We start from the raw sequence: 27,448 nt of genomic DNA, 5'->3' as shown, positions 1-27,448 counted from the left end.
GTAAAACTATATTTGCAGTCTCTGATGTACATACACAGTTTCATCTGCCTTAGACGTAAGTTTTTCTAGCATGTAGCTTTTCATCTTGCACTCTATTCAGGTCTATGCATCTGCATTAGAGGTTATACTGTGAGTCTATTGAAAGATCTTTTCTTGACTCCATCCTATGTGCAAAGCAAAATAGATGAGATGCTTGTGGAATCACCATTCTGTGATTCTGTGAAATACAGAAATGCAAGGATGTCAAATGTGGCAGGTGCCTGCAAAGCTCACAGAACAGTGGGAACCTGCGATGGATATGCCAGTTCTCCTTACTCTTCTCAGGAAGAGCAGGACTCATTCACCAGGAAGGCTAGCACAGTGTCTTTGAGTCAAATGCCTGCCTCTAGTATTTCCACATAGGAGATCAGGCTTTCACGGACCTGTCCTAGGAGGTGCTTTGCCAGTGTGGCACACGGCAAAGGGGACCCATGCAGAAGTGGACAGATAAAGATCCGCGTCTAACCAACTCGGTGCTGGCCAGTCAATGTGTCTGCACATTGGTGATCTGCAATACTATGGGAAGTTATTAGTAGCAGCACACAAGTGTAAAAACATTCCTGTAATACGTTTTGGCTATTAGAGAGTAGCATTTCTAGATGACATCGTCGCTACTGATGCTATGTATCTACTTACGGTGCACCTTCCAAGAACAAGGCTGGTAGCATTAGTCAGAGCAGGCACTTCTCTGTTCCTCTAGCATCTGATAGAGCAATTTGAAATGCAAAAAGCATTGAATTGGAGGAGATATGGCTCTCACACTCTTGGGGAGGCTGGGACTTTACCCCCATTTTCTCCTCTTCTAAAAACACTTCTAACATGGGTTTCCAGGTGCCCATTGCTCACTTAGTTTTATCCTCAGTGCTGGGCGACACAGACCAAGCATTTACTCCCCTTGTGGCTGCAGAATGATGGTGTAGGCATTTGGCAGACTGAAGGCAAGGGGAAGCTACATCCCCTGGAGTTTGGATGCCAATTTTGCTGAGTGTTCTGGATGTGCCTGTAGCCTGCTGTGCCCTCCACAGCAGCTGTGAAGCCAGAGGCTGCTGCTTTGGTGTGAGGTAGACCCAGAATTGCGGTGGATTTCTTAGATTTCTGCACAACCAGAAAAAGCTGCATAATCAACATGAGGCTTTGTTTAGCAGAAGCCTGTGAAATTGTGGACTCCGCATGTGCTTCTTCCAGGTCCCATACTGTGGTTTTAATGACTGTTCGTTAGCCGAGGCCTGTGCTGCTTTGTGGAAAGAGAAATACTGGGGAATATGTTGCACTAAGAAGTTACAGGAGGTAAAAGCACATGGTGGGCTTGTGCTTCAAATTTCTGGGGTGATAGGACTGCAAATCCTATGGCATATTTTGTGCCCGAATAATTTTATGGACTTCATTGGGTAAGCAGTGATTTATTTGCTGCATAAAATATCAGTTTCAATCTAACTCTCTGTGTTTTCTGGTTTGTGGACATGGGGTGCCACTTTATTGGCGTGTGCAGAGAGCTCACCGAGGTTTTTTACTCTTTAATAAAAACTTCCAGCACAGCTTCAGGTTTGCTCTTCCTTGTGAGTGCGTGTCAGCAGCAAGTGCTCTAGTGCAGCAGCTCCCAAATAACTAGAAAGAAAAGAATTTGTGGAAAGCACTGTCAGACCTGTCAACTTTCAGCAGGTAAACCTGGTTTACCTTATGATAGAGACAGGCTCAAAGTGCAGTCACAGTCACATATTGTGGTCCAGCTGTTAATTTGCAGTAACTTAATTGCTCTAAGTCATGTGTCTATAGTCTTCGATGTTTACCAGAGTACCAATGAAATCCTCATCAATTTTCTTCTGTCACAAATAACATTTTTCTGCTAAGGAAAACCCATTAAAAACAACAGTGCCACAACAAGGGAACTGCTTGTTCATTGAAACAAAGCTAAATGTAAGAGGAAAGGATCCAGTAAGGAATAAATCAATGAAAAAAACCTTCTACGTGGCCAGGCCAAATGTAACTTCAAAGCTCAAGTTAAAAACATACAGACTGATTGTGGAATTTGTGTGGCCTGGGGATGGTATGTATCTCACAGAGACCTCTCTCATTTTATTTCAATGCTAGCTGCTGGTCCTTAGTGGGAAACCGACAAGTAGGGTTGCAGCAGATCTCCATCGGAGCCAACTGTGACAGGATTGGGACAATCCAGCATGAATTCCTGCATGCCCTGGGATTCTGGCATGAGCAGTCACGGTCCGACCGGGATGACTATGTGTCCATTGTCTGGGACAGGATTCAGCCTGGTCAGTCACTCCCTGGCTTTTACTTTCTGTCTCTGATGTTAGAGAGTTTAGCTGTGGAACTTCTCTTCCAGCCATCCTTCATCACTAGTGTCTTCCCTGGGTTTATTTTTCAAAGCCAGTATGTTGATAAATTAGACATCAAGTAACATCTATTTGAGACAGAGAGCCTTTTTTGTTGCTGCTGTGATTATTCCTTGTGCCACAGCAGTTTCCAGAGCCCTAACTAGAGACTGCAGTTCTTTTATGCTGCATGATGTACAGCAGAGCAACAGAAGAGGATAATTTAGTTTGTTTGAATGAATACTCTAAAAGCACTGTTACTCTAGAAGACCTTAACAAAATAAAAATAATTGAAAAAAAAATTTGCAACCAAAGCCAGTAGAAAATCTGCAGTGAAAACACTGGTCATCCTCTTTCTCCCTGGCTGCTACACCAGGTGTGGGCAGCAGAGCTGAGGTTGCAGGGAGGATGTGCAAGAGAGAGAGGCCCATTTTCAGGTGGTTATGTCAACAATGCAGCTTGTGAATCTAAGTGTTGGTATACTAGGCACTAGCCTGATAGCTGGCATGGAGTTCCTTGGGACTCTGCTTGATCTCTGTCTCTTCAGCTTGCCATCATCTCCTGCGATTTTTCAGGCAGTTCAAAAACGAAGTTATACACGCAGACTTGATGCTTTCCTAACACAGGTACACATGGAAGACTGAAAAAAACAGATAATGATTAAATCAAATGCATTCTGATTTACTTGTGATCAATAGTCAGGTGCATATGTAAGTAACTACATTTTACAGAAAATTACTCAGACTCTATTATTTGATTTCCATTATATTTTGCTGACTCTTTAATGAGAAGTTGAGCTGCTTGAAACTGCTGCAGCTTTTTTTTTTTCACTCTGTTCAGAATATAGTTAGTATATTTTGACTAATTAAAAATTTAAAACTTTTCCTTCTATTTGGTAGTTAGTAATGTTTTTTTTGCTTGTACTCCTGAAAATATTTGTAAAGTTAAATTCTGGAAGCTTATCTGATGGCAACCCTAACTTATTTATTGTGAGCTATGCTTATCAGTAATTAAACATTAGAGAATACAAATTATAAACAGGGAGGCATTACAGTTGCAAATTGTATTGAGTACTGAAACAGTATCTGCACTTTTGGGTACCACAAGCCCATCAAAGTTTATGGGTAGTTTCATGGGGAAAAGATTTCTGGTGGCAAAACGCTTTCTTTCGTCCCAAAGAAGACATCATGTTAGATTCCAGTAGCTGAAAGAGGAAAGTAAATATCTCTAGACCAGAAATAAAATAATTTTAGAAAGTAAGTACAAGTAAATGACTACAAAACTACACTTGAGGATCTGATGAATTGTCTGTCACTATAAGTCCATACATCAAAACTTGGTCCTCTTGGGAAGGGAACTATTTCTTTTTATTTCTCCCATTTAGGTAAAGGTTATAATTTTAATAAATATGATGATAAAACATCAGACTCCTTGAATGTTCCATATGACTATACTTCTGTGATGCACTATAGCCAAAATGCATTCAGAAATGGAACTGAACCCACCATCATCACTAACATACCAGACTTCATGGATGTAATAGGACAGCGAATGGATTTCAGTGATTACGATCTCCAGAAACTGAACCGGCTCTACAATTGCTGTAAGTTTCTGCACTTCTTTTAAATTCTTTGCTTCTGGCATTTGAAAGAAATGAGGGTGATACATACACGCTAGGCTCATCCGGGCACAAGTGAAAGAGATGCTGACATATTTGGAGAAATGAATTGTGTTAAAGATACCAGAAATAACAGTACAGCTAGAAATAACATAGCCCTCCTGCAGAAACACTGCTGTGTAGCAGAGCTTTCCATGTAATTTTATCTGACCTTTAGTTAAAAAACACTCAGCAACTGATTTTTGTTAAAAAACACTCGGCAACTGATTTTTGTTCATCCCTTGGGTGGCTGCTTAAAATGTGTGCTTCTCCATAAAGCTTTTTGGGGTTTCCCCCCCCATTATTTTCCAGCTTTGCTCAGATACTGTACAAGCATTAGTATCTTTTCTCTGGCTATCATGCCTACTCTGCTCTTATGCAGTCTGTGAGGCACTGTATGTTCATGCAAATAGGGTACAGATGCTGTTATGAAGAAAACTTGGGCTTTTAAATTTTAAACTTATAGTTTCAAACTTACAAAAGCTGTCAAAAGAGTTATTTTGCTCACGTGGGATTTATCTTAGAAAGTTGAGTGAAAGAGACAGAGAAATAAAGATTATTCTGTTACTGAAGTGGAATGTAATTCTCTAATGGTAAATGCATCAAATCTGCCTTGTTACCTCACTGCCTCAGTATCCCAAGTAGTGAGTACTGGTTTACAATTATATTTTAAGCCTCATACAACAGATACTTTAAATAATTATCAAACTGTTTCATTAAAACAATGCATTTTTTGAGCATAAAATTCTGATGAAAATATTTCTGTTCATGTAGGTCTAAACTGAACACAGTTAGATGCAGCCTTAGTTTCTAGCACTTTACACCAGTCAGTTAGGTCTTATAGAAGCACTTACAGTTAAGGATGACTTTAACAGTGGTTGGGGTCCTTCCTCTCCATCAATCTTATATATTTTTTATAATTCTCGTGCATTACATAAATACTTCATGACACTTCGTTCTTAACCCACAGGCACATTTCCCAAGTGAAATAAGCCCCAGTCATGTTGAAATTAGTAACAAAATTGCCACCGCTCTCTGAGCAATCTGGATCTGCCCTGCTCCCCGGTCTGTCCCTTGGCTTTGTGTAGTGTGCATGATATTCACAGAGTCATAAGTAGTCTTCCGATCACTCACTTTCTGCCTAAGTGGCCCCTGTGCCAGGGATGATAGGCACTTCACAGGTCCCAGCCCTCACCCACTCCCTTCATAGATTGATCTTTTCAGGTTAGGGGGAAGACTGAGAATGCCAAACATGGCTTTAATGGCAGATATCCTCCCAGAGATTACTTTTGTTGTTGAACATGATTTAAGGAAAATTTTAAGCTAAATATCTGCTAAAGGCCTATGTGGTTAGGAAATTGCATTAAAAATGGGAAACTTGGTTCTTAAATTGAAAATAAACCAACCCACAGCGTAAGAAATCCTGACGGATACTTCAGTGCTGTTCTGTGCTCTTCTTCAGAAATGTCTTTCAGGCCATATGAGAACAGTAGATTTTAGCCTGCTTTCTCCTTCTAGCATCTTGCTTAACAGATCTGACCATGAGGTTTCCCTAAGCCCCTGGAAGTTATGACTCGGCACTCATTCCTCACGTATTTTCTTCCAAACTCATCCTTTCTCTACATAACCAAGAAAGCATCTGGCTTTTTATGAAGATAAAGACCTGCCTCAAGCAATGCCCCATTCAGTTTAAGAAATACATTGTAAATTACTGAGTCTTGCATTTCTCTCTTCCAATTGTTCAGGTCACCACTCCATACCAGCCAGTACTTTCTATTTTCCTGTTTGGGCAAATTGAGTACATATTTTGTTTTGTGTTTTGATTTCAAAGAGTTCTTTCATCTAGTAATTCCCCATTTTTACTTACCTTCTTGCTGACACCATGGCTGGTTTGGTTTTTGTTTGTTTTCTTTTTCCAGTATATGACATGTACTGTGAAAATCTTTTCTTGGTTTTTGGTGACTTCGTACCAATATGATATCTTAAAAGTATCAGTCATACAACATTCCTGGTAGTCTTGTTAGCTTTGTATGAGAATAGTATAAAATATTTCAGCAGTAAAACTTATTTAGCAGCAGTCCATATGTAAATGCTTCTCTGAGCTACAGACTAAGTGAACAATTTGGTGTCCCATTGAAGTTGATTTTTGCAATACTCAAGGCCCTTTTTTGTAGTGCAATGACAATATGTTAAATGTAATTCAAAAAGTAATAGCCAGGATGCATTTTATTTTTTTAGTTGTTTTAAATCAAGTATTTGACATGGTACGATGAGAAGTAAATCTAAGAACAAGAGTAAATCTGGACTGTTCCTTCCCTCACCCATGTGGGGTTTGCTTCAAACAGAGAAAACATTTCATACAGTGTTTTTCCTTCCTGTTCAATTGCACAGTCTTCCCTCATTTAATTTTTCACTTGTCATACACAGGACATCTTAAAAATGTGTACAAGGTGAGATATCCTCTGGTCCCAATTGTACCTTTGCCAAATGTTTTTTTCAGTTCAACATTTTGAAAATCAAGGGTTTCCGATTGCAGCGAATTAACTTCAGCTCTACTATGTTTCAGAATAAGCACTCCAGCAGGTAAATTAGTGAAACTTTATCAAAACCTGTGGCCATGTGTTGACTGACTGAGAGAAAGCAGAGGACTGAATGGGAAGTCCTCATTCCTTTTGACTATGTGGTAGTTGGAGGCTGGTATTGGTGTTCCTTGTATTATATAAATAAAAGATGTAATGTGATAATTACATCAGGCGCCCTCCTGTTCTTGCTAATACCCAGAGTGGTCCTGAAGACGTTATATTAGTTTCAGTCCTATTCATAAAATGCTTTGAGTTCCTGAAGATTGTGTCTATGTATCTTGATGTTGTTTAAAGCAACTGATGTTTTTGTGTTTGCATTTCTTAGTCTTTCTCGGCTTTTGGCTTTGGACATTGAGAATTGAAATGTATGTTTCGTAATAGATGTTCACAACTTTTTTCTTTCAAATGTCATAGCCTCCTCCCTAAGTTTCATGGACACGTGCAGTTTTGAACTTGAAAACATATGTGGCATGATTCAAAGTTCAGGTGATAACAGTGATTGGCAGCGCTTGTCTCACGTTCCTGCTGGGCCAAATACTGATTACACTATTATGGGAGAATGTGAAGGTATGAGAAAAGACTTTTCTTATCTTTCTGGGAATTATATTCTGCAGAGGCATATGAGTTGACTTTGGTCTTGGCCTTGTTCTCTGTTTATTTGTGGGCAAATTACAGCTTATTTTTTAACTAAGCAACAGAAATCTACATACTTAGGGGCATCATGTGATGCATTTGATTTTCCAGTTATTTGAGAAGATTGAACGTCCTTATCTTTTTTGATCTGTATTCTACTCTTAGTGTCACATGCTGACACGAGAACTATATAAAATATTCTAACCTGTGGTACAGGCACACCAGAATAATTGCTGAGTCTTTGGAAAGGATTGAGATTTAGAGATTATGTATGTATCGAGACTCAGGTGAACAATTAATTGCGCATATAGACAATTGTTTCTGAACCTGTCAGGGAAAACTTCATGAGTACAGGAGCTTAAAATAGTCCTCTAGAGAAAGAGCCCACTGTGAATTATTGGCACTGGGTAAAGAGTAAAAGCCCATGCTTTTAAGTCCAAATTGCTAGAAACAGATGAACGAAGAAAAAAGTTGCAAGGAGAACAGTTCTACCTCTGGAGAATGTGAACAGGTAAAAGTCCTCACCTTTACAGGATCTACCTTACCTTGACTTAACCATGTCTTCTAATGTTATTACAATTCAGTGTTAAGAATATGCCAGGAAAATTTTGTTTCCTTTCTCTTCTACCATTAATTTCTCATTGACTTTTGACAGATTCTGGCTACTTCATGCATTTTAGCACTAGCGCTGGAGTAGAGGGAAGCACAGCTATTCTGGAGAGCCGAATTCTGTATCCCAAAAGGGGCTTTCAGTGCTTACAATTCTATTTCTATAACAGCGGTCATGAAACTGACCGACTGTACGTCGGGGTCAAGGAGTATACTTCAGAACATCCAAATGGTAATTTGAGACTCATCGAAGAGGTAAAAGGTATGAAATGAAATTGCATTTTGCTTTAATCTATACTCAATATTCTTTTCAAACCACTGCAGGAAAATAATTGAGCAAAGTGACTTATGTCCTAGTGTTATTAATTTTTTTTTTCCTCTAACTATGTAGTTGATTCTCTGCTGGTGAAATTATACTTGATTGATCTTCAGTCATCCGTTTTCCTACAATATAATCAATTACCACAAATTACAAACTTTTTTGTTATCAAGATGTTTTTCTCACCAAAATAGCTAAAATTCCATGAGCAGTCATTTTAACTGTTCTAGAGTTGCTGGTATCAATAGCAACAGACAAAGCTGCTCATTAGACTAAATAACAATGAAAAAGAAAGTAATGCTAAAGAAATGGAAAACAAGTGCCCTGGAATACCTAACATATCAGCTTAAAAAACATAAATAAAATTTAACCTATTTTTAAACAAGGTTTGAAATTAATTAACTGAAATATATGGGCAGCAGATCATGATTTGAGTTGCACTTCGAAGAAAATTAAGTTCTTGTAGTTTTAGGAGACTTTGGCCTACAGAAGGAGCAAGTGAGATTAGTTAATGGACAAGAGGTCTTTAAACTAGAATTGCCGAATTAATTTCCATTCTCAAATAGATAGCTATTACTTGGTCTCCCTTACAGCTACAACTAATTCAGTCTTCTTGTTACGTAAGGGACTGAGAAAATTCTTTTACAAAATAGATATCAAGTCCATTTCTTCTGCCTCTTTTTGTCCCTCTAGGCTCAGATACTACTCATGCCTGGTTTTCTTTTCTTTTTTTCCACTCTTTTTCATTACCTTGATTCTTTCATCATCCCTGTATGCCATCAGGAATCACATAAGTGAATATAAGCGTCAGGACTGCTAAGGCAGATGTAAATTTCTTATTAGACTGAGCTTTTCAAGCTCTTTTGAACTATACTTTGAAGCCAAGATTAATTTCTCCACACTTCACTCTTCTTCACAAATACTCTTTCATGTGTGTTAGGTCCCATCTCCCATACCTTCTTTCCCACATCCATAATTTCCTTTTAAGTCCCTGATTTCTCTTTGTGTTCAAATGGCCACCCTGCTTTGACAATCTCCAGTGAGACTTCCAGGCATGGTTTAAGATGATGTCTCTCTCAAGCTGTCTCACTTCTCTCACATGAGAAGTTACCCTCACCAACACAGAGTCAACATGTTGGAAGAAGTACCAACACCTTTCCAGCCATGTTCACAAGTGCTGGCTGAGTTGCTCAGGGGTTTGCACTGAACCATCACACTCAAGAGGCTGAGGGACAAGCCCTGAACCCTTTCTGCTGATCTGTGGCTGCTGTGGCTGCCTCCAGCCACGAACTGGGGAGGCTGTTGGATGGGACACAGTAGCTGGTCTATTCATTGAACATGACTCATAAACCCTAGTCTTGCATATAAACTGTGCAGTTAAAAAAAATCTGTAGTATATGTAGAAGGCAATGAAACTGAAAATAGTGGGTGCTTTTGTTTTTGTTTGTGGGTGGGCTTTTTTCCTTACTATAATGGTAATGAAAAATGGCAAGAAATGGCTTGGCCTTAAGCTCCACCGGAGGAGGTTCAGGCTGGACATCAGGAAAAAGTGGTTTAGGGATTGTTAGGAATGGTTGGACTTGATGACCCAGTAGGTCCCTTCCAACCTAGTGATTCTATGATTCTATGATATCTGAGATCCATTGCATTGTGTTCAGAATTGTTAGGAAAGTGAAGTGCAAGTTCCTGGGATTGGCACTGCCTACTCCATAAATGCATCCAAAAGTCTGAATTTCCATGCAGGTGAACAAAAATCAGGCAGAAAAAGGAACCGTTTTGCTGTACACACTAGTAACAAAGGATGTCCTACTTTCACTTGCCTTACAAGGCCCACGTGCAGACGTCTCTTCTTTTGTGTACACTGTTTTTGGAGTCAAGTGGAATTTGCTAGTGCAGGCACTTTTGGATGCAGCATCAGACTTGCAGTGAGGTTTCTATTCCATGAAGTAGGTTTTGCAAATGACTGGCTTTAATTTGAACTTAGTACCATTAATCATTTAATGGGTGAATCGTGCTTCTGCATGGACAAACTTCCAATGAGCCATTTAAATACAAAAAAACAATTTCATGAACGAATCTTGTAGTTCTAGGCTCCCAGAGTCCTCTGCAGCACTTCTTCTTGAGATATGTTGTTATTCAGTTATTTGAATATACTTTGCTCTAAATCTTTTTCTTTCTAATAATAATCCAGGTGACAGCAATATTTCTGCATTTAATGATCACATTTATACTGATTTAATGCAATGTTCTTCAAAAATATAAAAGAAAAGGCAGTCTTAAAAAACAATAATATTGTTTTCACTCAAATTAAAGAGCTACTATGCATATTAAATCTGTTGGGAATATGAATTGAGAAAGCAGGATCCTGTACTGTAAATGTAACATCTACAGGAGAAATATTCCATCATATCATGTCAGTGCCAGTGAAACATGGAAATTCTTACATAGCATTGCTGTAGGGGGTGTTTGGCTGTACTGCCTACTCAGAAATTCCTACTGGTTTTTTTTCAGGTTCACCTGCGACTTACTGGCAGCTCCATCATGTTTCTTTGAATGTCACAAGTAAATTCCGGGTTGTGTTTCAAGGTGTGAAAGGAAGTGGCTTATCGAACGGAGGCCTCTCTATTGATGACATCAATTTGTCAGAAACTCAGTGTCCCCACCATGTCTGGCATATCAGAAATTTCACACATCTCCTCAACACAAGCCCAGCAGGGACAGCAGGAAGAATATACAGTCCACCTTTTTACTCTAGTAAAGGATATGCTTTTCAGATTGGCTTGTTTATAAACGGTACCGATGATAACCCATTTAATTTAGGAATTTACTTGTACTTGATTTCTGGAGCAAATGATGATCAGTTGCAATGGCCTTGTCCGTGGCAACAATGTACCATGGTTCTGCTTGACCAGCATCCTGATATTCGTCAACGGATGTCAAACCAAAGAAGTATAACAACTGACCCTCTGAAATTATCAGGTTAGTTAAAATCAGATGTGCTACCCAGTACATTTAAAACACAGTCGAAACCCAAGGAGTCAAATTTTCCCTTTGTGTAAATTAATGCATTTTTTTAGCTTCTGAAATATTTAGTTTGTTTGCAGCAACGATGTAATTGATCCACACACACACGAACTTGAACATGCAAATAGTTTAAGCTGGGATCCTAGATTTCAGGGTTGATCTGCATATGAAATAGGTTGATGATCCACTCCTAAAATTTCTTTCATATGGTCTGTGAGGATGCATTGATATCTGCTTTAATGAGAATGGAAGTTTTCCAAAAGGCTTGAAAAGAAAAATATTGAATGAACAATGCACACAGTTCATACCAGATGAAAGTACAGCTATTAAATCCCCTCCCTCCTTGTAAAACATAGAGTGGTGTCAGCACAAACCTCTAGATGGACAAAGTACCGATTCATATTACATAATCTGTACTTGTTCAAGGTATGAGAAGATAAGGAGCAGTTGTCTACAATAACTTGTAAAGGAGGCAGTTAGGGTAAAGATGAGAAATGGTACGAATCTCTATAAAGAGAGATATAAAAGAAAGCTCCCATATTCATCACTGGATAAAGACTGGATTTACGCCAAAATTATTTTCTGCATTGATGTAAGAATTTTGCCAAAAGAAACCACCTCCACCAATGATTTAGTGCCCTGGGCTTTCAGGCCGTAACATTAGTCAAGGACAGAAAGCACAAAAAGGTCTAGTTCACAGTATCATTTTTAAAATATTATTATTTACATTAATTTTTCTATGACAGTGTCTCTACATGAAAGCAATGCAGGTAATGAAGAAAGATTAAATATCCTTCCCTATAAATGAAAGATGTGTCACACCAGGTCCTCCATAGACAGTTGACATTTTCCTTGTGCTCTCTGCTGTTACAGCCACAGTACTCAGCCCTTTTCCTTCTCTGACACTGTGAACATGCAATCCGTTTGCACTCTGCTCCTTCTTTCTTGTTTATGCATATGTTACTGATAGTCCCAGATTCCCAAGAGAATCCTTGTAACTCCTATCCTTTCTCTAACCAGCAGAGGCACTGGAGCAGGCAATTTCTTCTCCCTCTGTCAGATAGATTCATAGAAAATCAGGCTGAACTCTGAGATTTAGAACAGGATTTGATGGAGGGGACATCAGTAGCCTGTAATTATTCAGGTTGTCCAAATACCCTCTGTCCTTCCTCCAGATCAAGAGATGCTCTTTTTCGAGAAGTACTTAATTCATTTTACAGATATTCCATGTGTTATTTGTCTTCTTGCCCACCACACTTTAGAAGAACCAAAATGAAAATACAACAGGTTTTCAACTAGCTCTCCTATGGCTTCATCTCCAGCAGGCTGTTTTCTCAATACCTCAGACTAAATCAAGCTATCGATGATCTCTATTGTCTTATGAACCTTATCAGTGTGGAATCTTAGGAAAAAATGCCTCCTTCATATTCATGATATCCATGAGCAACTAAACAGAAGGAGGCAAAGTAGGACACTGTCTTAGTTGTTGAGAGATACCTCAGTACAACTTTGCAGTAGAGGTTATCTGAGAAGGACGGGACCCTACTGAGAAAGAAATCCAGAGTCGTCCCACATTTATGTTCAGTTAATTTTTTTTTTCCAGATTCTTCTTCAACTTATTTTTGGGATAGGCCAGATAAGGTGGGATCCATAGCATCTTTTCCCAATGGAACTACATTTATGAGAGGTCTAGGAAGTGGAACCAGTGCATTCTTAACTCATCAGAGACTTAGAAGCCGCAACTTTATTAAAGAAGACAGTGTTTATATTCTTTTAACAATGGAAGGTATGTAAACATAGTTGACATTCTTCACAATAGAGTAAACACAGAGTATCATATACTAAATTACTAGTTTACTGAGTTACTAGTGTTGTAGATATCAACACACATGACGTACTTTACTAATTAGCAGTTTTGGAACAACTTGTGTATCTGAAGTCAAATGATAAGCTTGGATATATTTCTGGATAGGTACATGCACTTTGTAATTCCTTTATCTGATGCAAAGATATAGAAAACTATGCTAATCCTATGCAAATTATTTTGAATAGAGTGCTTTGAATAAATTTGTCTGTTTCTGAAAAAAATCTAGAGGGCATTTCTGAAATACATCATACTCTTGAAATGTAAAAAAAGCTATTTATTCATTATGCCAGTGGACAGGCTCTTTGCTCTTTGCTATTAGAACTTATCAGTAGAATAAGAGGAAAAATAACCTGAAGACCTTACTTATCATGCTTTTATCATGCAGATATATCACATCTACTATCAACTCAACCAAGTGTTTCACCCACCTTCATGGTGAACACGTCTAGTGCAAACACTATCAAACCTCCCTCTAATGCTACAGCCTCCACCACGCCCACCTCCACCACCAAGCCTACCACAAGGCCTACTGCCACCACAACACCCATCACAACCTCTGTCCCCTTGACCGAAAAGCCAGAGGTTCCTGATTCCTGCCCAGACAACCCTTGTGAAAATGATGGCATCTGCATTATTGTAGACAGAGCACCGGTATGCAGGTAACTGCCTTTATTCATTCTCAAATGCAATTTTGGGATGAGTAATGAGTTTTTAGTAAAATAAATCTTTGTTCATAATGAAATGAAGGACAGACTGTAGATGATTAAGGCAAATATTTCCAACTGCTATTGCAAAGCTAAACTTGTTATCAGTTTGGGCAACAAAGCTCATGACCTCAGCATTTGACCACTTTGAGTACTCTGCTTGACTTCCCTGTAAATTATATTTTAAATGTATTTATCATTTCCTGTGCTGTATTACTCCAATGTTATGAAATGGACTGTGCATCTCCTTAGAAGTCCCTATAGCAAAATTTATGAGTTAAACATAAATGCAGTTGAAACAAAATAGCATTTATATCAGTAGAAGAAGTGTTTAATACTTTGCCGAGAGAAAGCAGCATAGACATTACTTTAGAATTTGCTTAAAAGATATTGTGTAGTGTAAATTATGACCATGAATTACCAAAGTGTAGTTGCTTGCCTTTGAAATCACAGGCTAAGGCTGAGGACTAAAATGATTGTTTGCCTTGCAAGAAAATTATTATGAACTTTAATTTAATTCTCTGTGGGTATATTTATGTAACCCACCTGGCTGACCAGCATTGTTCCAGCTCTCAAACAAGCTCTAGGGCTGAAGATAGTAACCTTATGTGGTGCTGTGCCAGGGTAGGTAAACAGGGAGAATGCTGCGAGGCAGACATCTAAAGGGTGAGAACAACAAGAGTCAGGATGACTCATTAAGTATTATGTCTCCCTGTTTAGAAACCTTTTAAAAAACAATTCTTGTGCAACCCATCAGAAGCAGGTCAGCAACATGAATCAAGAAACTGTTCCAAGGAGACAAAAAAGTTACGATGAATGTTATGCCTGATTTCAAAACTAGGGAAACTTTAATTCTGGGCTATTATAAGCTCTAATGCCTATGTGATGTACTTTCCATCACAGAGAAGTGTGTGACCAGTGGTCAATTTCCACTCTAATTTTCTACTGGGAAACATTGGGGGATGTGATACGTAAGTCTGTCTAAGCTGGGTTATGTGAAGTCCCCCTGCAATTTGTATCCTTGCAGCACACTGCAAACAGATTAATTTTCAGAGCTGAAAGTATAGTTCTGAATAAATGGCTTAGACAGGAACTAGAAAAATGATAACACTAGTAACAACCAGGGCTAGAGAGATAGGGTAGGTGTGTGCTCAGAAGTACTGCACATAGAGTTTTTTTCAATGAGAACACTGGAAAACTCATATGCTCACTATGAAACATTTCTGAGCTGATAGTGATGCTGGATAAGGTGAAGGAATCAAGGCCTGGGAGTTATTTTTAGTCCTAAAATCAGATGGCTGCTAGGATGTTAATTTCTTTTCTTACTGTCTTCTTGGGGAGGGCAGGGGCAATTCTATAAATCTGAAAATAAGCCCCTTTCAGCAATGAGGAGGTTTGATGAGAATGTACTACATCTACTAGGAGACAAGTACTGAGCAGGGAAAGTGGGATGTGGTGGGAACACCTTCAGCCAGCTCAATCCTACAGCTGGGGAATTCCTGCACCTAAGCTTTGATTCAGCTGCTGTCTGCTCAGACATGCCATGAGAATCTGACCTGTGGTCCTCACCCGTTTATCTCACAGGCTTGAATTGCTGCACATGGTAAGCTTGGAATTAAAAAAGCAAAGATCGTGTGGAAACAAGTGAGGTTTTCTGGAGGGTGGTAAATGTGACTTGATAGGATAAAAATAGGATAAAAAGCCCCAGGAATCATAGAATCATAGAATCACTAGGTTCAAAAGGACCCACTGGGTCATCAAGTCCAACCATTCCTAACAATCCCTAAACCATGCCCCTCGGCACTTTGTCCACCCATCCCTTAAACACCTCCAGGGAAGGTGACTCAACCACCTCCCCGGGCAGCCTGTGCCAGTGCCCAGTGACCCTTTCAGTGAAAATTTTTTCCTGATGTCCAGCCTGAACCTCCCCTGGCGGAGCTTGAGGCCATTTCCCCTTGTCCTGTCACCTGTCACTTGTGAGAAGAGGCCAGTTCCCTCCTCTCCACAACCTCCTTTCAGGTAGTTGTAGAGTGCAATAAGGTCTCCTCTCAGCCTTCTCTTCTCCAGGCTAAACAACCCCAGCTCTGTCAGCCGCTCCTCATAAGACTTGTTCTCCAGCCCCCTCACCATTGCTTCATTGCTCTTCTCTGGACACGCTCCAGAGCTTCAACATCCTTCTTGTGGTGAGGGGCCCAGAACTGAACACAGTACTCAAGGTGCGGTCGGTCTCACCAGTGCTGAGTACAGAGGGAGAATAATCTCCCTGGACCTGCTGGTCACACCGTTTCTGATACAAGCCAAGATGCCATTGGCCTTCTTGGCCACCTGGGCACACTGCTGGCTCATGTTCAGTCGGCTGTCAACCAACATCCCCAGGTCCTTCTCCTCTAGACAGCTTTCTAGCCAGAAGTCTCCTAGTCTGTAGCACTGCATAGGGTTGTTATGCCCCAAGTGCAGGACCCGGCATTTGGCCTTGTTAAACCTCATGCCATTGGTCTCGGCCCAGCGGTCCAGCCTGTTCAGATCCCTTTGCAGAGCCTCCCTACCCTCCAGCAGATCCATGCTTCCACCCAGCTTAGTATCATCTGCAAACTTGCTGAGGGTGCACTCAATGCCTTCATCCAGGTCATTGATAAAGACATTGAACAGGGCTGGACCCAGTACCGAGCCCTGGGGTACCCCTCTTGTAACTGGCCTCCAGCTGAAGTTAACTCCATTTACCACCACTCTCTGGGCCCGGCCATCCAACCAGTTTTCAACCCAGGAGAGTGTGTGCCTGTCCAGGCCAGAGACAGATAGTTTCTGAAGCAGAATGGTGTGAGAAACTGTGTCAAAGTCTTTACTGAAGTCCAAGAAGACTACATCCACAGCCTTTCCTTCATCCAGTAGTCCAGTCACTGATAGACTATAAAGGCTTTTTTTGAACTGACTGAGTGAAGATGATAGAAGGGCTTTTTGTAAAAGCTGGAGCATGACAAAGGATGTGAGACTAATTTGTAATAATGGCAGCAAATATTACAGGACAGTGATCTTAGTGACAGGTATCAGTTTTGAAGGAGAAAATGAGTTTTCTATTCCCAGAAATGCCATAAAGTTAAAAGAAAAGGAAGCCAATAAGTGATCTGAGTGATCCAGAGGGCATCTCTATTGGTAGCAAAATACGACTATTCTGTAGCAGCAGATCTATAGATCAGCTGCAGCCAACAGTTAAGCAGTCAAAAGGATCAGGATTGTGCTTGGGTTTTCTGGCAAAGGCTGTCTCTGAAGACATGACCTAATGTAACGTGTAAAGCTTAAAGAAGCGCATCCAGATGTGTACAGACAGTAGGCTACTCAAGACAGCTTTAAAATAGAAGTGCATTTTAAGATAACTTCATTATGCTTTGCGATATAGGAACAGTGCATCAGAAATGCCATTTTTTTTTTGTACGTGGCCCTTTTAATGCCTTTAATCTTTAGGTGATATCACATATTTGTTCTTTTCCTTTCTAGATGTCCAGCAGGTGACGACTGGTGGTACATGGGAGAAAAGTGTGAAAAGAAAGGCTCAAATCACGACAATATTGTAATAGCTGTTTCTTCAACCATGGCTGTATTTGTTGTAATGCTTATTGTCACTATCACAACTGCAGTGTGCCTTAAAAAGAAATACAGCCAAGGAAAGGAAAATGGTCAGAGCCTGCCTCTAGAAGTAAGTGTTTTACCTTTTTCAACAATTTTATATATATGCGTATTACTAAAAATAAACAAACCCAGTAAAAGTAACTCGGAGGATGCCACATTTTTACAATCTGAAGACCACAGCTTAGGAATTAAAGACCTTCATTAAGTACTACTCAATTATCAAACACCAGAAAGCCACTTCATTCAAGACTTAGTCTCCTTCTCCACCCCCTTGATGGCAGTCTAAGTTGAGTGGGAGAGTGTGAACAAAGGGGCTCATTTTCAGTTTAGTAACTAAACTGTATCTTCTTCTTTGTGGAACTGTATTTCATCTATTATCCATTTTCTACTAAAGATGTCCCCTTAAAACACCTGGATGTAGCGCTAAAATCCCAACCCAATATGCCAAAGCAAAAAGCAAATGTGAAAGTTAGTTTCCCTATTCAATGGCCTTATCTTATGCAAGGAATGAAGTAGCCATGGAAATTGTGACATAAGGAGAATTAAAAGACGAGAGTAGGTTAAAACTATCTGAATGACTAGATTGGAAAAGTAATTTAGTGACTAGCAAAGACATTTGGGCATGTTTTGACAGGAAGTTTCACAAAGTCCCCAGGTGTATGGACTCTTAGTTTAAAGAGAGACTTAGTTTTGGAAATAGTAAGAATGGTATAGCTTAGAGGAACTCACAGGGCACAGGAGAAATTTTATACGCAAACTGAAGAGGAATGGTCTTCAGAGAGCAGACTTCCATTTTTCATTTTGTCCTAACATGCATTATGTGATGTCCTGTTGAGGTGCAGTGCCCCTGTATAATGCCAGATACTTGACACCTTTACTTTCTGACTTCCTAATAAATTATTTTTCCTTCTTTGTAAGTAACATTATGCACATATTTCCCTTCCCTACTCGCTGTGATGTGGTTTGTTTTTTGTCTTTTTTTCATTTAGAATAAAACATCCTTCTGAAGATAATGCAAGCAAGCATCAAAGACACAAGATGAACATCACTGGAAAACCACAACTACGTCTTCATTCTTTCTGTTACTTTTATCTCAACCATCATGATGGAGGTTTGTAAAGTCTGGAAAATAGTTCATCACGTGGATAAAATACTGTGCTAACATCAGTAAAGTGTGTGACAGTGTTGTGTACTACCATGCAATAGAGAAAGATGGAAAGATGTATTGTGACATGCTTGCCTTGTCTTTTAAATATACCTGAACATGAAGAAAACACAAAAAAACTGCATTCTGACTTTCAATCAGCACAGTGAAGTCTGGGTTTGATATCTTATCATCATACATATGTCTTAAGTAAGATCTGGACTTGTAGTCACAGGGTATCCAGCCATTCTGGGTCCTGCATAGCTCAGTCAGTAGTATGAGGGTATGTGGAGTGTTGGAGAGTCTAGTTCATTAACTTCTGTGGTTGTGATCTACTCATTATAACAGAAATAACGAGTAATGAGAAAAGCGACAAATTAACCACAGTCAGGAACATTGGAGAGGAAGTCACAACAGAGACAATAATGAGGAATCAGAATGCTTCAGCCACTGATTGATGGGCCACTAAGGGAACTTCTAGGGCAGAGCCTTCAAGAATGTCAACCCAAACAAAAATTTTTAACTCGCAGGAAGGGGGGAACATGATTAACATGAGCATTATGGGATACTTGAGGCTACTTGGGATATGGGCTATCAGAAGAGGCTTGGGGGTTTATGTAAGAATAGCTATGAGATGTTTAGGGGAAAGGCCAAAGGATTCATAGGAAAGAGGAAGGATCATGGTGGATAATAGAGGAACTAGTGTGGGAAAATGATGCCAGCAACTGGAGAGACTAGCCTGCAGTAGAGATCTGTGTGACAATGACCAGAGAGCAGACTGCGAGCCTATGTTGGTATTCAAGTGATCTGTGATTGTGGGTGTCCTTATGCAGTGAATGTGTGAGTGTATGCATCTGTTTCACTAGCAAGCATCGAAATGCTCTATTTGACAAGTGGGAGGTAGACTGCATACCAGTTAAAAGATGCCAAGTCTAGGCATAGGTATTAAACAGTTTTAGAGGCGGTGCTAACATTCAGGGGGCTGTGAGTGTGGGTGTGCTTATGGTTGTGGAGAATGAGGGCACACGTTTTCACCAGAGCATCACAATTCTGAGAGCCTAGAGGGGAAGGCGAGAACAGGGCTGTCTGCACTTTGTGTGAGTTTGGATAGCATTACAGGTGTCTGCCACTACTGGCACTGCTCTGTGTATGCAGCAGTCTGTGCAGCCAGCTGCTTTAGGGACCTGTGTGTGTGTGTCTTGGATACACACTCAACTTTGCTAAAGGCCAGACCTGTAAGTAGGAAGAGCAGCAGCTGCATCTCTGGGACTGGACTGAAGAAATAGACTAGACGTTAGGAAGAATTTCTTCACAATGAGAGTCGTGAGGCACTGGCACAGGTTGCCCAGGGAAGTTGTGGATGCCCCATCCCTGGAGTTGTTCAAGGCCAGGTTGGATGGGGTCTTGGGCAGCCTGATCTAGTGGGAGGCGTCCCTGCCCATGGCAGGGGAGTTGGAACTAGATGATCTTTAAGGTCCCTTCCAACCGTAATGATTCTATGATTTTTAATCAGCTGGCTGGTCATGTTGGCTCAAGAGAAGGAATCCCAGGTCTGCTGTATTTGTTGTCTCTCTTAACACCCTTGACAAGTAGGGCTACAATTCAGTGGGATTTGGAGAACAGAGTAGGCATGGAAATAGGAGAAGGGCCAGAGAAAGTAAAAGTGTACTTCCCTGAGGACAGTCTGATGAGGAAGGTGGCAGTCACCATGGGCACAGATCATCACATCTGCAATGTTTTGGAGGGGGCTGCAAGAGACAGGAATGCCAGTAAAGAAATGTCGGGTCATACCAGATGGTTGGTAGACTGGTATGTGAATATGTTCACATTTAAAGGTCAGCAGCTACTTTGATTCCCTGGAATGGATGTTGATGATCATAAAATTTGTCATACAATTTTCCCTAACTCTGCACAAGAGCAGTTCGAATTTTATGGAAATTTGATAAGGGAACTAGTCTTTCTCTGAATGTTACTGCATGGCACAGAGCAACAAATGTGTGTGCTTCTGTACTGACATTACATATGTAGTCCTTCTCTGATTAATATTCTCTGAAATGTAGTTATATTTAAAGCATTCATAGCTGGTTTTATTAGCTTTTGTTAGAACCCAAAAATTCATGAAAAGAGCCAGAGACAAAATTAACAAAGATTTGTTAGAGCTAACAAACATCCTGGATGGGAAGATACCCTACTATAGCTGTCTTAAAATAACTTTCCTATTTTGACAAGTCTTCATCAGCAGTTTTCATGCTAATAATCCTGCAAATGTGCCTTCAATTAAGATATGCACATAGATTTACATGGAGTTAAGAAGACACAAATGAGACCGTTCATGAATGGCTACAATACTTAACTTTATAAACAGTGAGTGTTTTGCAATTTCAAGTGTGAACTCCCAGATTTGTGACTGCAGAGATCATTTATATATTTTGAAATCCAGATTACATGACATGGCACAAATACTTACCTGTGCTTTCATCAGAAGAGAGCTTATTACACAGAGCAATACATGATAATGCATTCTGCAAGATACATATTCCATAGGGCCTATCTTGAAGTTATAAACTTCCATGAGAAAAATCCTGTAAGCTTCAGCTTATTCATTTCAAATAGGAATCAGTGAAGAACATGTCTTAAAACTGAATCTCCTGGTCAATCAGTATGAACAACTCACTTCTCAGTGGTGTGCAAATTCCATAAAGCCAAAAGAGACCGAGATTTTATTAATGTCATTAACTGACCTAAAAATAGTCAAGAACAAAATACATTTTTTTTTCAATTTACAATGCAGAAAATTACTCAGGAAGTCCGTCAGATTCAATATTGCACTTTATTGTCTATCACAGAAGTTATTCTACCAGCTCAAGTTCCTGAACAAATACATCCTTCTTAAAAAGCTATGGCACAACTAACTTACAGCGATGGTATTTTTCTGTGAAGAAAGAAGGTGAGAGATTAAAATTACATATGTGATTTAGGAAATTAAACGTATTAACTGGAGTTTTTTTCTTTATGAGCAGATGCTTTACTTGGATATATAATTTAACTGGTTAAAGTTGCAAAGCTTTAGTGATGGTCACCTCTCCTAAAAACAGCAACAAAGTTTCACCAGCCCAGGTCCTACAACTTTCCTCTAGACCTCAGTTCTCTATAAAGACTTTTTCTACATGATTACAAGAACTGCATTTGCTATTTTTAACGAAGCCACTTGATTTTGAAGACATACATTTGACACATTTACAGATAATACGGATATTCATCACAGAACAGATACTGTGTTGGTCAGTCAGAGAGCCATAGGGGTTGCAGTCTGGGTGTTTATTTTTCTAAAGCAGATTTATTCGCGGAAAGTTTTACTAAAAATCTTTAATGTAAGCTGCTCTGTGTGAAATTGCTGAGATGCTAATAATTTAACCAATGTTAAATCTGCACCATTCCCCTTCTTCCTGTCCTTCTTACAGGAAGGATTCAGTTTAAAATTTTCAACAAGGATTTGCTCTGCCTGCATCACAAGCACGTTCTACTGTCCACAAATCAGGACTAGTGTAAAAAGCCCACTATTTAGTTTCCACAATGTGCATCACAAGGACTTGAGCTGTGGACATTGACTCTTCGGGTTGACTATCCTGTTCCTGTGGTTCATTCAAGTGCAGGTCTCTGCTGGTACCCAGTGGCTGTCCCCCTAGCAAAGACCCAGGCTTAAATGAATGCTGTCTTCTTGGCTCCTTCTTTTTTGAGCTCTGGACTAGCTGTACAGAGTATGTGCACATTGTATTTAGAGCTGTGTACATGACTCATTCCCCACTGCTGAGTCTATCACAAGTCACAGCATGGGCTCCAAAAAAAAATATGAAATTACCAAATATTCAAGTCAGTGGCTCTGGTTTGGAGATAAAAAAAAAAAAGAGAGGCTGTTGTTCTAGCTACTTCTTGGTCTTTCTTTGAGAATCTCAGCATTGCAGAAAATCTTTTTGGCCTGCTACCTAATATTTATGCTAAACAGCATACATAGCCTCGTATTCCTGATATATGCAAACTAGACCAGTTTCATTCCTATTTGCATCACACGGATCAGCTTGCTCAGTCCAGCTTTTGCACAAGTAGCAAACAACTGAATCATAATGTCTAATAGTCTGGCTGGCACTGCGTTGTCTAAATGCAAAAAAAAGGGACTTATTCTAGACACTGGCTCTCTTATTTCAGCTAAGAATGTCAGGTGTTTTGTACCACCGATGGCAGGCAGACACAGTTCCAGGGTGCAGGGCAGGAGTCATGAGCTGTCGTTTTCATAAGGTGGAGATCAAAAGAGGGAGGTGCTATTTTTCCAGATTTTTTTTTTTCACAGCTCTCCTTTTTCATCATTAGTAGAGCTCAGGGGCTTTTGCTAAGACACAGATGCCATATGTCAGTTAATGTACCTTTGATTCTCAAAAGTGGAATCTTAATTCTCCCATCTACTTGGACTGCAGTATCGACCTATCTTCAAGTGCCAGTAGTACAGAGATTCACGTCTCAAAAGGAGAAGATAACCACCAAGTAAACTGCATCTTCTGAACAGTCATGCAGTCAATTGCTGTTTCTTAACTCTAGAGTTGTTGCTTAGAGATTTCTGTAGTATTTATCCAGTAAGGGCAAAATACCTGTATTTTGCTCAGACTGTGCTATGAAATTATGAAGAAATTAAATATATGGTGATCTAATTTCTCCACTTCTTTCAGATAGTCTAGTTTATTACAAATTAGTTGAGTTTTAATAATTCATTTTGTGCAAGAATATTATGAATTTTTGCAGCAGATAGATTCCCCATGGCTACTTTCCTTGTCCTCTCCCCTTTCTGATTATCAAGAGAGTGAACTGGGAAAAAAAAAAGACCACAGTAATTCAAACTGATCACTCCTTCTACTCCCAAATTGTTAATTTTCTAGTGTACATAGGATTGATCTCCTTTGTATTAACTTCTGCAGAAACATCACCTTGCCATCTTTTTCTATTTTTTTTCATGGATTGTTTTTTTTTTCTTTTTTCATATCCCAATCAGAGTTCATTACTTGCAATGTATGCTCTATAACTGGTATCATAAAGCTTGCAGACAGGTTTCCAATACAGGTTTTGCCTTCATTTGCTTACAAATTCCTAAACTCCTTCCACTCGAGATGAAACAGTCCATGCTTGGTCTCTGCCTTTGACTTCACATACTGTGAAAACAGGATAGCATCACAGAAGTTTAACTTGAATGTCTGGAACTTAAAAGAACAAAATAAAAGTCCATTTTTTCCCAAGGTTACAATGCTTCATCATAAAATACATAACTGTGATTGCTCTTCCAGTACAATACTCATGGGAAAAAAAGATTATGCGCTCTTTATCAGATTTGAATCTTGCTGCTAAACAATTTGATGGAACATTTTGATTAACTTCTTAGCTGTTACTAATACGTAACTAGAAGCCACCATCTTGTTGTGCTAGAGGTCTGTGTCTGTGAATCTGCCCTTGATTTTTCTTTTTAACACCATCTGGATCCATGCAGCCTATGCTACAAAAAGCCAGATCAGATCCTGTCAGCAGCATGTCTCGTTCTTCATTTGTGATTGCCTTTTTTTTTTTTTCATACTTCTCATCATGTTGTGAACACTTGGCTTTAGAGGCAGCTTTCACTGGTGTAAATGATGTTTGCTCGTTCAGAACAAACGTAATTTTATGGATTACATAAAATAACATTGCAAGTTCAGCTTACTTTGTTAAATAAGCTTTTAGTTTATTAAGTTTGGTAGTTATTAAGTTGTTTAATATATTTTAGTTTATTAACTGTGGTAGGAGTCTCTGTTGCCACTTAAAAGAGTCAGGTTTCATTTTGGCTGCCACTGCCACACCTTCATCACCAGAAAAGATTTGCCAGGGTAAGCTGAAGGTAAGGAGAGAAAAAGAAAATGAAAGTATCAATCATCTCACCTGCTTAAGGAACAACCTTTGCAGGCACTCAGGACAACTGCAGGTTTGTCTTGGCCAAAAGAATAATGATCACGCTTAAACATGACTATAGGTGATTGGGAGGAATGGAAAATGAAAAGCCACTGGGATAAGAAAATACAAATCTCCTTCAAGAAAAAAAAGCTCTAAGGAAAAAGAAGAAAATTAGATTGAGATAGATAATAAATACCCAGTGTGGTCCACTGTATGATGGTCTGCAGGCCATGTCTCCCAGGGAGACAGATTTGCAATGCAAAACCTGAACAATGTCTTCCGCTCAGCAGCCCAACTGTTAGCTCTGCCTTTCATAGGTTTCCACCTCGCAGCAACATCAGTCACCACTGCTCGTGTCCTTTACAAAACCTGCTTCCATTACCTTATTGCACCGTACACATCTCTCACTCACAAGTGCCCTGAGACCTCTGGCTGCCCCAACCGCAGGGCTGCAGAGCCTCTTTGGGCAGCTGTCTCCCTCGGGACATCTGGGAAACTGGCAGCCGGGGCACTGCGGAGATGGAGCTGGCACAAGCATCGCACAAAACATACTTTGTCACCAGAAGCTGGAATACTGAAGAAAACCTTGGAAGTGTAACCGCTTCCATGGCTTCTGCTGGGGACAAAGCTAGTGGTGGTACCCCGTAGTGCTGGCTCTGCATTCCTGTGGAGAAGTTGTCCCTGCATAGGCTGTTGCTGTGGGCAATAAATAAGAGTCGTTCTTGCCTTGGAGGAACTGGTGGAGATCAATGCTTTGTTTCACAGAGTCACCGAAGACCAGATATAAATATTTCTCCTCCTTGGGAGGGAAGGCCCATCCGACAACCAATACCCTTTGTCAGCAACAGTCAGGGCTGTCCTGTCCCAGCTCTCTGGCCTACACTGGCTTTTCCAGCCAAGACTCCATGTGGTCACACGGTGGGAGTAACTGCATAGCCATTTGGTTGGCATCAAACATCTCTGGTGGCTACACCCCTGTCCACAAAAAACTTGCAGAGCGTTGGCTGGCAACTGCCTTCCTCGCAAGAGTCAATCTTGAGCACTGGTACACATTTAAATTTCTGAGAAATACAAGTAGCCACAGACACATTCATTTTGTATGCGGTCCCAGCAACCTCAAAGGTATTTCTAAAATGAAATGTGGGGAAAGGAGGAATAGATGTTTATTTACCCTTTTTCCCCCCAGAGGATTATTTACCTTTTTTTTTTGCCTGGGGTTCAAATGAGTGAGCTGCTCTGCCCTTTGTGCAGCAAAGTCATAGAAATGCTTTCATTTACACAATAATCATGTCTGAGCGCCTAGATTGTGTGGTGCTACTTGCTTTCCTTAGAACAAGTTATCTTGGCTTCCACTTGCCTTAGTTTATACCCACATTGCACAAACCACTTCACAGGTGTCAGATCACTCTCAGTTGGCTGTGACTGGGCTTACTTGCGTGTTTGCTTTCTGTCTGGTTTCCCACAGCACCTGGATGATCTGGTAGAATAGGACTGGGTGGGCTAAAAAGGATTTTATTAAATATTCTTTAGGTATATAACACTTTCCCATTTCTTATTAGGCAGCATTAAGACCATTTTGAGGCTTTGTTACCTAAAAAAACCACCCAGAGGCTGGAGTTCAGGATCTTGGGTATGTGGGCGCTTGTTGATGTGCGCACGGGCACGCAGCGTGCAGCCAGGCGCACAGGGCCCATTGCACCACAGGAGGGTTTTAGAGCTCAAAAGACAGGAAGTTCGATATCTTTGGAAATGCACGGCTGAGCATCAGTTTCTTAATCAGCAGTTACAGCTGCTGTCAAGTGCCTTCCTGGCAACCCCCTGCTGATGGTGGAAGCGGTTTACGGAATATTTTACAATACAAAGATCACCTCTTAAAGGGGAAAGCAGAGCACTTTGGCATCTTTCGGCTGCAGGGCCAAAGGCTTTTGCATGCTGGTTTTAGAGCACTGGAAAAAATTAAATAGCCTACTAAGCAGTAGAGCAATCCTGACCTTTCATTACTACTGCTTTGTTCAGCTTAAATGTAAATGGTTAATTTGGGCTGAATATCTTGTACAGTATCTGTGACTGCATTAATTCCCTTAGCTTTTTAAACAAGAGTACAGTAAATATCCTCTCATTCCCCATCACTTTGGGCTTCTGTCACAAGGGGTGCTGAAAGTATTCAAAATTTAAATACCTACTGGTGAAGTCAGAGGTTGCACATCCCTCCCAAGAGTCACTGTGTAAGAAGAAGCCATGGACTCCTAAAGGTCTACATCATCTCAGATGGAGCTACACATTAGCAAGATTAGCTTTGAAAAAGGTCTTGTCCCTGCTGCAGCAGAGGTTATTTGTTGTTAAACATCACACTTCAGTTATGTCTAACAACATGGCAACCCCATGCAAATAGGCAGGCATGCAGTACAAAGCTTTTGTGGAAGGGGAAATGCAGAGCTGCCTCCGTTCCTCTCTGTGGAAGTGCAAAAGAAATGCGAGCAGGACTTTGGTCACCTCCTTCAGATCCAGGAGCTGCAGGCTGCAGGTCCAGACCTCTGAGCTGGGATAGTAATTGAATATTTGCTGATGATGTCAGGCACTGCTTGCTCCAGTAAACTTGAATCTCGGTACCTTTCAAGCTCTGGCAGGAATGAACTTGAATGAGATAAATGCTCTTGCACTTAGAAAGTATTTTTACAATTAATTGCCCAAATACCCCTGGGAAATGGGAAACCAGTTTCCTCAATTTATTGGAAAGACAGTTAAATCGGGACTATTAGGAGGCTTAAGTAAGAGCACAGAGTAAATTGCTGTCAAATCTGATTGAGAAAAGACAACCCACTGTTGGTCTGATGTTTTACTGCTCCGAAGGTGCTGTTCAGCAAACTGGTCACAAGCAGGTACACTGCACTCAGCGGGAGCCATCGTAGGACCACTGGTAGCACTGCCGCCCCACAGCCACGGTCATCGCTGAGACAA

At 40.2% G+C, this 27,448-nt stretch overlaps 1 protein-coding gene across 2 annotated transcripts in view; it reads left to right on the top strand.

Moving 5' to 3' along the window:
* MEP1B (meprin A subunit beta) overlaps positions 1 to 18,643 on the top strand; it is a 32,326-nt gene extending 13,683 nt beyond the window's left edge. For both annotated transcript variants that reach the window (XM_009561708.2, XM_054058984.1), the window contains 9 exons: positions 2,128 to 2,306; positions 3,751 to 3,969; positions 7,020 to 7,172; positions 7,894 to 8,109; positions 10,678 to 11,145; positions 12,794 to 12,976; positions 13,443 to 13,716; positions 17,254 to 17,452; positions 18,375 to 18,643. In XM_009561708.2, the coding sequence (XP_009560003.2) occupies positions 2,128 to 2,306; positions 3,751 to 3,969; positions 7,020 to 7,172; positions 7,894 to 8,109; positions 10,678 to 11,145; positions 12,794 to 12,976; positions 13,443 to 13,716; positions 17,254 to 17,452; positions 18,375 to 18,392 (1,909 nt within the window). In that variant the 3' untranslated portion in view covers positions 18,393 to 18,643. The remainder of the gene's footprint in view (positions 1 to 2,127; positions 2,307 to 3,750; positions 3,970 to 7,019; positions 7,173 to 7,893; positions 8,110 to 10,677; positions 11,146 to 12,793; positions 12,977 to 13,442; positions 13,717 to 17,253; positions 17,453 to 18,374) is intronic.
* Positions 18,644 to 27,448: the final 8,805 nt, after the last annotated feature.

Source organism: Cuculus canorus, chromosome 2, assembly GCF_017976375.1.
Source record: "Cuculus canorus isolate bCucCan1 chromosome 2, bCucCan1.pri, whole genome shotgun sequence".
In the NCBI taxonomy this organism is placed as follows: domain Eukaryota; kingdom Metazoa; phylum Chordata; class Aves; order Cuculiformes; family Cuculidae; genus Cuculus; species Cuculus canorus.
The sequence above is the reverse complement of the archived record's forward strand: the minus strand, read 5'-3'. Positions and strand labels throughout refer to the sequence as shown.